The following is a 7,672-nucleotide window of genomic DNA, read 5'->3' as shown; positions in this document are numbered from 1 at the left end:
CGGCCCCGCGGTGGGCCCCGCGCCCCGGCACCACGACACGGAGCCTGCACCGGGCCACTGGGGCGGGTTTATTTATAACGGTGTCACAGAGTAGTGCGTAACGCAGGCAAACGACAAACACGCTGGTGACGGCGCTCGGCCGGGCTCCGGTGCACCCTCCCCATCCCCGTCCCCTCACCGGCACCCGTGGGCGCAAGGCGGCGGGAGCACCGTCCGGCACGCAGTCGGGGTTCCCAGCGTGGCGGGAACGGGTGGCCCCCGCCACCGCAGCCAGGGCTTGGAGTCGGTGCAAGGAGCCCGGGGGAGGAGGGTGCACCTAGGGGAATACATCGCACCGCGCGTAGAGGGCTGAGGTGTCTGCACCGCGTGCGGCACAGCGGGGAACGCGCTACGGGCATCTACGTCCCAAACCGGGGCGCGTGGGACCGGTGGCTCTCTGTGCGAGCGGGCAGCAGGTTAGCTTTCCTCTTTGTCGGCCTCCTCCTTCTCATCTTCGTCGTCTTTCTCCCCCTTGAGTTTTTGGCGAGCGAATTCCTCGATGACGATGTCCTCCTCGCTGGAAGGGAGAGCAGGGCGTGGTGAGCCCACGGTCCGGCTGCCCGGGACGCACCGCACCGAAGAGGGCGAAACCCCTGCTGACACCCAAACCCTGCTCCTGCTAGGGGACAATGCGGTGCTCGCCCCGGCCCCGTCACCCCACACACCGCAGGGAACAGTCATTGTGAGCCGCGGCCTGACCCGACCACACAAATCCAGGACAGATCGCTGGCTCGACTGTGAGCGTGCGTGACCAGAGGAGCTGGGCTCTCGCCTGCAACTTCTGGCATTTTTTAAGACAATATTTTGCATTGTCAAGGGAAAAAAGGGAAGGAAAAGAAATTAAAGTGGAGACAAAGAGATTAGTTACCTCCTTGCGAAAGGCGAGTGGCAGATGACATCAAGGGAGAGCCGCAAAATGAAAAGTGGGGGAAGAAAACGGAAAAAAAGAGTCAGCAAAACTGATTCCAAAAGCTTGCGAATGTGAAACGGCTTGGCAAAATCTACAGGGAGCGATGGTGGGGACAGGCCAAGAGATTTCCTCCTCTGGAAGTTTAAATATCCTCGCTGAGCTGGGTAACTGATAGGCTCTGGTGTGAAAGCCTTGCAGTTGCAGCCCGAGTTTCCAGGCTCCAAACCCCAGTGCTCGTGTCCCGTTGCAGGGTGTAACCAGACACAAAAACAGCCTTTTGGGGCTTTGCAAGCCAGGGCCGGGGCTGGTCGGCGGCCGGGGCTGCCAGGCACGGCTGCCAGGAATGGGTTTGGCACGCTGCGGCTTCCCGGAGGGAAGCAACCCCAGCTGTGGCTTCAGCTGGAATAAGCTCATGTTGTGGGAGGAGAAGAGGGCTCTGGCACTGGGGAGCGTGCGGGGGCACGGGGCTGTGACTGGAGCCGCTTCCAGCAGCCAAGGGACCTCAGCGTGGGGTGGACGGGGACCGAGGCCGTAGGGGACGTTATGTCCAGCGGTGGCACTTGTGGCTGGGAGACGCAGCGCTGCCGGCTGCTTCCAAGGGACAAGGCGAGGTCCGGGCTTGCGGCAGGAGAGGCTGCTGTGTTTGCAGCAAGGGGAGTTGTAAAATAAGCCCCAGAAATTTGCAGAATGTGTGCTGAGCCCAGCAGTTGAATCCTCCCGGCCTGTGACAGCAGTCCTGCTGCCTGTGCCGCCATGGAGGGTGTCATGCTGTCTGCTGTGACGCAGGGGCTCAGGACTTTTGAGGCCTGGATGATTTAATCCAAGGATGTAATCTCAAACTGGAATGGGGCATCACATCCCTCTGTGATGGATCTGTCATATCCATCTGCGATGGATCTGTATGGTTTATGTGTTAGAGGAAATACTGGCTTGAGGTATAAGGAAACATCTCTTTACCTTGGCTTATCTGTAGTCCATTGATAACCAAAGCACAGGGAGGCAAGGATTGAGAGAGACACACATGGAGGTTAATAGAGAAAGGACATTTCAACTAACATCTCTTCTTAATGCTCAGGTGTTTTTCTGGAAAGAGAGACTGAGATGGGTGGCAGTCGGGGCGCCGCGGGGAGGAGAGCTGCTCCCAGGGCCGGTCCCAGACAGAGGGTGGCTGCCGCGTAGCCAGAGCAGCTCTGCCCATCCCACAGCCAGGGACGCTGGGGCAGAGCAGGGCCCTTTGCACGGAGGCGGCTGCATCAGCGTTGCTTTTACCAGTTCCCCTCTGAACGGGGGCTGCCTCTTCCTCCCCCCGTGTTTCAGCAGCATCCCAGGCGCTACTTACTGTCCGTAGGCTTCGGGTGCATCAGGATGACGGGCAGCTCGACACCAACGTCGCTGGAAGGAAAAGCACTTCTTTCAATAAACCCGCCCAGCACCGCACCCTGCTCAGCCCCACAGGCAGCTCCCTCCTTACCTGGAACTGAGATCCGCCAGGATGCTGTGGCAGCGGGAGAGAAGGGACAGAAATCAGCCAAGGCAGAGGAGGGGAGGTGTTAGACTTTGCCTTATAATAAGGTAGAAGATAATTTATAATAGGGGTGAAAGGCAGTGGCAATGGGGATGGAGGTGTGGGAGTCAGAGAGCAGCCCAGTGCCTGGCTGCCCCACGGCCCGGGGGAGCGGAGCAGAGCCAAGGGGATCCACGGCATGAGTCCCTTTGTCATCTGCCTGGTGGTACAAGATCGCACAGCACGGCCCAAGGGGATGGTCCCTGCCCCCCGCGCCCGCAGAGCCTCACCCTCCTCGGGACACCACCAGGTTGACCTTCACTTTGTAGGACACCAGGATGCCCAGCACCTCCTTGTCCATGCCAGGTCTCAGGCTAGGAGAAAGGCAGAGCGGAGCGGTGAGGAGGGCAGTGCTGCTCGCAGACCCTGTCCCCTCCTGCCACAGCAGCTCCCGGGGCTGTCTCTGTGCCCCATTTCATGTGGGGTGCACTGGGGTGTAGCAGGAGAGGACAACGCAACGTGGCAGTAAAAGAGAGGGGAGGGCAGGTCGCTTGGCTGAAGCCACAGATCTGTTTCGGGAGGCCACTTGAGCTGCCTGAGCTGGGATTTACTCCTGAGACGAGACCCGATGCAGCTCTGCAGAGGGATACAGGGGCTTTGGACGATGGTTGAGACCGGGAGGCTAACGTCTCCTACAAGATGGAGAGGTGGGTCTGTGGCCATGTCACAAAATCCCTACATTTTCCAGCTGGATGGGGTGGGCTCAGGCACAGGAGGTGTGGGGGACCCTTGGTGGGAGCCCAGAGCATCCTAAGCAGTGGGAAGCTGTTGGAGGGGGGGGAAGGCATGGGGCCAGCCGTGGCGGGCAGCGGGGGGAGCCCACGCGGCTCTTACATGGTGGTGGAGGCCAGGTTGGTGTCCTCGTGCTTGAGCTTGCCGTCGAGAGCGAGGCCTCGCTTCTCACGGTTGGCCGAGAGTGTGGGGGTGATGGAGTACGTTTTGGAGAAGGTGGAGTTGGCCGCCACATTCTCGCTGGAAGGGGTGGGAGAGGAGAACTCAGAGCCAGCACCAGCCTGGTGGGTGCTCAGTACCCACCAGGGATGCTCAGCATTGCGCCAGGCACCTGGGCAGAGCCAAACCCCCCCCGCCCTGCCCTCCCCACGCAGCTGCCTGGGCCTGTTTCCTCCTTTCGTTCCCTTATACAACCACTTCTTTTTTTCTAATCCCCGCCTTTGCTGCAGCCCTCCTTGTTCTCAGGGGCGCAGAGGCTGTGGCTGGCCTCAGAGATGCAAAGAGAGGAGAGGAAGCAGCTGGGGGGCAGCTGTGCACCTTCCCCAAGGGACCTCCCCAGCCGACACTGGCTTGCGCTGGGGGGCACGGCGTCCACAGCCTTCCCTCTCCTCTGCTTCCTCTGCATCTGCTCTTCTAACCCTGATATTTTTGCTGCCTGGTGTAAAACCGTCTTCCCTACCCCCTCTCCCCATCACTCTCCCCTCCTCCTCCTCCTTTCTCTTCCTCCCTCTGGCTGCGATGCCACGCCACCCCCAGCCCCTTTTTACTTACTTTATCTCCTCGGTGCACACAGTCTTCGCGTATTTATCCAGCGAATAGAGGACCACGTCTGTGATCTGATCAACTGAGGACAGACAAGAGGGTGCACCATTGGTGACGCGGCAGAGGCACGGGCGCGCAGTCCCCATCTCCGATGGGGAGGCCAGGATGTGGTGGGCGCCGGGACATGCCCTTCCCGCCCCCTCTCACCTGAGATCTTAATTTTTTTCACAATCTTGTTGGTAGTGTTGTTGATGTTGACGGTCACGTTGATGGGGTCTCCGTGGTAGTAGATCTGCAGTGGGAAGAGGCTCGGTTATGTGACCGGGCATCCCGGTCCCCGTCCCTGGGGACGCGCGTGGTGGCACGAGCCAGGGAGGCCCTGTACTGACCTCCTTATCCAGGGAGGCTTCGAGGTGCAGGGGCTTGTCAGACATCATGAACTGCCGGGTGGTCTCCGACTTGGGGGGTGGCCCCATCTTCAGGGGTGCAAACTGGATCTTGCGGATGATGAGGCGCACCGAGTTCCTGTGGGGCGAGAAGCGGTCACCCCCAGTCCCCCTGGCAGGGATGTGTTGACACAGCCTTCGAGGGGGACACGTCAGCTGTCTTCAGGGACACCACAGTGTCTCTAGCCAAAGGATGCAAGCTGCAGCCTGCTCTTAGGACGTGATGGGACCACTGCCCCTCCTTTGGGCAAAGTACCCCATCCAAGCGTGGCACAGGCTGACAGCAGGTCCTCGGGCCGACCCCGAAGCCGTCCACCCCAAAATGATCTGGTGGTTTGCTTTTAGGGCCATGGGGCAGGAAAGGGATCCCCTGCAAATACCTCTTGTGAATTTTCTCCTCTAGATTTTCAGCACAAAATCCTTTGACCTCGAAGTCCACGCCGCAGGCCTGGGGGGACACGTATGGTCACTAAGCGGGAGGAGCTCAGAGCTGCCTGAGGTTTAGGTTCATTCCCCTCCTTCCTCCACTGCATCCCTGGAGATCCTGGTCCTGACTCCAGCCATCCTTCCTCCCCAACCCTCACCCCACAGGCCACGTCCCCATGAAGGAGAAGCAGCTCCCGTTTTTGGTACCCCACAACTTAACCCCCTGCCAGGGGGAACGGGTCCAAGGGACACGGGTCAGGGACAGCAGCTCACCTTTCCCACATCGTCTGGTCCCGGCTGGAGGGTGACCGAGCAGGGCAAGTTGGTGGCAATCTGGGCAGAACCGGGAAAGAGAGAAAAAAGTAAATAAAGAGCATGACCAGAGATGAGCCCTGGTGCACACCATGGAGGTGTGCGGTCAGGAAGGGCTGAGCAGCCTCTACCTCAAAGGTGAAGGGGTAGGCGTTCTCCCCGAGCTTCTTCATCAGCTTGTCCTGCAAAGGAGTGAGGGTTTTGGGTGCCTGGTCCGGCACTGGCGGGAAGATCTGGGTGGTCAGGACATAGAGGTCCTTCCTGAAGGTCAACCCGATAACGTCGAGGTCATCTCGGCCGTAGCGAAATGCGCAAGTCAGCGTCACGTACACTGAAGCCGGATGGAAACGGAGGGGAGCGGGGTTAGGGGAAGGGTGAGACGATAAAGGGATGGCATGGGGGAAAGGGATTGAGAAAAGAGGAAAGGAAGAAAAACTACTTTAATAACTCTTTAGGAGAAATATGGCCCTGTTATCAGGACCCAGACCTCAAGCGCCAAGTTAACAAGATTCATCACATCTTTCTGTGAGGCACGGGTAGCTTCAGAGCCGGTGCCCCAGGCAGAGGAGGTGAGAAGAAAGAGGCAGCTTTCCTCTCTGGGTCAGCAGCTGTGGCCCTGACGTGTGACGAGCTGTAGACAACCCGTTGCAGTTTTAACCTGACTACAGTCCCAGGTTGCTTGTGAGCTTTGCACTGGTTTCCATCCCTTCCCCTTGATAACGTGGGGTTTCGTGTCTCAATACCTTTTCTGTCCTTTAGATACTCAGGGTCGATCAGGCAGACGCCATCTGCAAACAAGCAGAGAAGAAGGGCCGGTGAGCTTGGCCGCCCAGGAAGATCCTTGCAAAAATACAGCGCTTTTTAAAGTCAAATAATCTGCTCATCAGCTGGGAAGGTGACCAAGGGGAGCTGCCCCTGGTCAGAGGGACGGCGATGCCTCCTCCAGCATCTCCCCCAGCAGCACGGCTGGGTTGTTTTGCAAAGGGACTTTGTCCCTTTCCCCACCATTTTTCTGTAAGGGTATTTGCAAGAAAACAGGACATTTGCTCCTCTGGAGCTGCCCTTGCTCCTCCTGCTCCAGTGGGAAGCAGAGGTGAGCAGCCACCGGCACCGGGACCGGTCTCCGTGGCTGCTCGCTGCCCGTGCTTCCCACTCCATGGTGGGCACGGCCTCACTCACCTACGATGTCCACCGACTCCACGTGATCCACAAAGTCTCTCTTCCCCAGGTAGATGGATAGCTGGAGGCAGCACATGGTGAAAGGAGAGAAGGAAACAGGTTAGTGTTTGCCATGGAACTGGCTGAAATTTTCAAGCCCCGGGTGGCGTCGGGGGGCTCGTTAACGCTGCCGTTAGTGCGTTGGACCAGGCTTCGCATTTAAGGATTCATATAGGGTTTTTTTTTTTAATTTCTATTTTGAAGAGCAAGCCCTGCGGTGGTATCGTGGCAGGTATAGCAGGAATCAATCAGATTTCAAAGGGAAGGGAAACCCAGCCCGCATCCCATCCCACAGGCAGAGCCCTCCTGGAGGAGCCCCGCAGCCCCTCCACACCGGCACAGCCCACGCCTTGGGCTGACCCGTACCCAGGGACGGGGCGCGCGGTCCCGTCTCTGCGTGCATGGACTCACCTTGCTGTTGGGGCTGGTCTTCTTGAACACCCTGCGGAGGAAACACAAACAGGCTGGTTGGGAATGCCCTGGACGAGGCTGTACGCGGCACAGCACACTCCTGGGGCGGGCAGGGGGGGTGGCTGTTCATCTCCCCGGGGTGAGGAGGCAGAGGGCTTCCCTGCAAGCGTGGCGCATCTCCAAGAGCTATGCCAGAGCGTGCACGGGGTGTCCTGGCCTTGGGGAACTCGGTGTCCTGCAAATTCGGAGCCAAACCCACCCCGTCTGGCCGCCTTGGGGGATGTCATGCTCCTGAGCTCAGCGTGTGACCATCGAGGAGGGGGTGCATTAGCTGTCTGTGTCTTATGGGCAAGTGAGAAAGCACCAACACGCAGAAGAAAAGAGAAGGTGCTTTGCTGGCCCCGTGACAGCTTGCTCCATCTCACTACGGCAAGCTCATGTACCCGCCCCTGGAGGCAGCAGGTGGGGGGAGCCGGGGGGCTCGATTTCTCCCTCTGCTCCTGCCCTGCAGCACCCTGCTCCATCCCAATTAAAAAAAAAAAAAGGAAAAAAAAAGACACTTACTTTGCTCCCCCTGCCATTTTAAGTCAGCGGCCAGCAGGCACCTGTGGGGAGAGATGGAGGGGAAGTGCTAGGCGAGGCGGTGGGGAAGGGGCAGCTGCCGGCCATCGCCAGCCAGCGGGACAGAATCGATCACGTCCCAATGAACTGCAGAGCTACGGTGCTGCTGGGTCTTTCGCCTCTGCAGAGCTCGGATGCTCAGGGTTCAGCTGGGGCTGCCCGGCTTCGGGGAGGTGCACAAAGCACGTGCTGGCGGCTGGAGACCCCGCGGGGGAGCCGCGGCAAGCAAGC

The 7,672-nt window shown here is 59.2% G+C and overlaps 1 protein-coding gene across 1 annotated transcript; it reads right to left on the bottom strand.

Annotated features, from left to right (window-relative positions):
- Positions 1-456: 456 nt before the first annotated feature.
- On the bottom strand, positions 457-7,401 carry ARR3 (arrestin 3). The gene is made up of 16 exons (XM_009287994.1): positions 7,385-7,401; positions 6,821-6,851; positions 6,371-6,431; positions 5,935-5,979; positions 5,323-5,522; positions 5,153-5,212; positions 4,834-4,901; positions 4,397-4,532; positions 4,215-4,299; positions 4,017-4,089; positions 3,348-3,485; positions 2,744-2,827; positions 2,421-2,444; positions 2,285-2,341; positions 1,747-1,755; positions 457-556 (listed from the first exon to the last, which is right to left on the bottom strand). The coding sequence occupies exons 1-16, from the start codon at positions 7,399-7,401 to the stop codon at positions 457-459; spliced, it is 1,188 nt and encodes a 395-aa protein (XP_009286269.1).
- Positions 7,402-7,672: the final 271 nt, after the last annotated feature.

The sequence above is a fragment of the Aptenodytes forsteri genome, unplaced genomic scaffold, assembly GCF_000699145.1.
Source record: "Aptenodytes forsteri isolate BGI_AS27 unplaced genomic scaffold, ASM69914v1 Scaffold72, whole genome shotgun sequence".
Classification (NCBI taxonomy): Eukaryota; Metazoa; Chordata; class Aves; order Sphenisciformes; family Spheniscidae; genus Aptenodytes; species Aptenodytes forsteri.
Note: the sequence above shows the minus strand (reverse complement) of the source record. Positions and strands in the feature narration are given on the sequence as shown.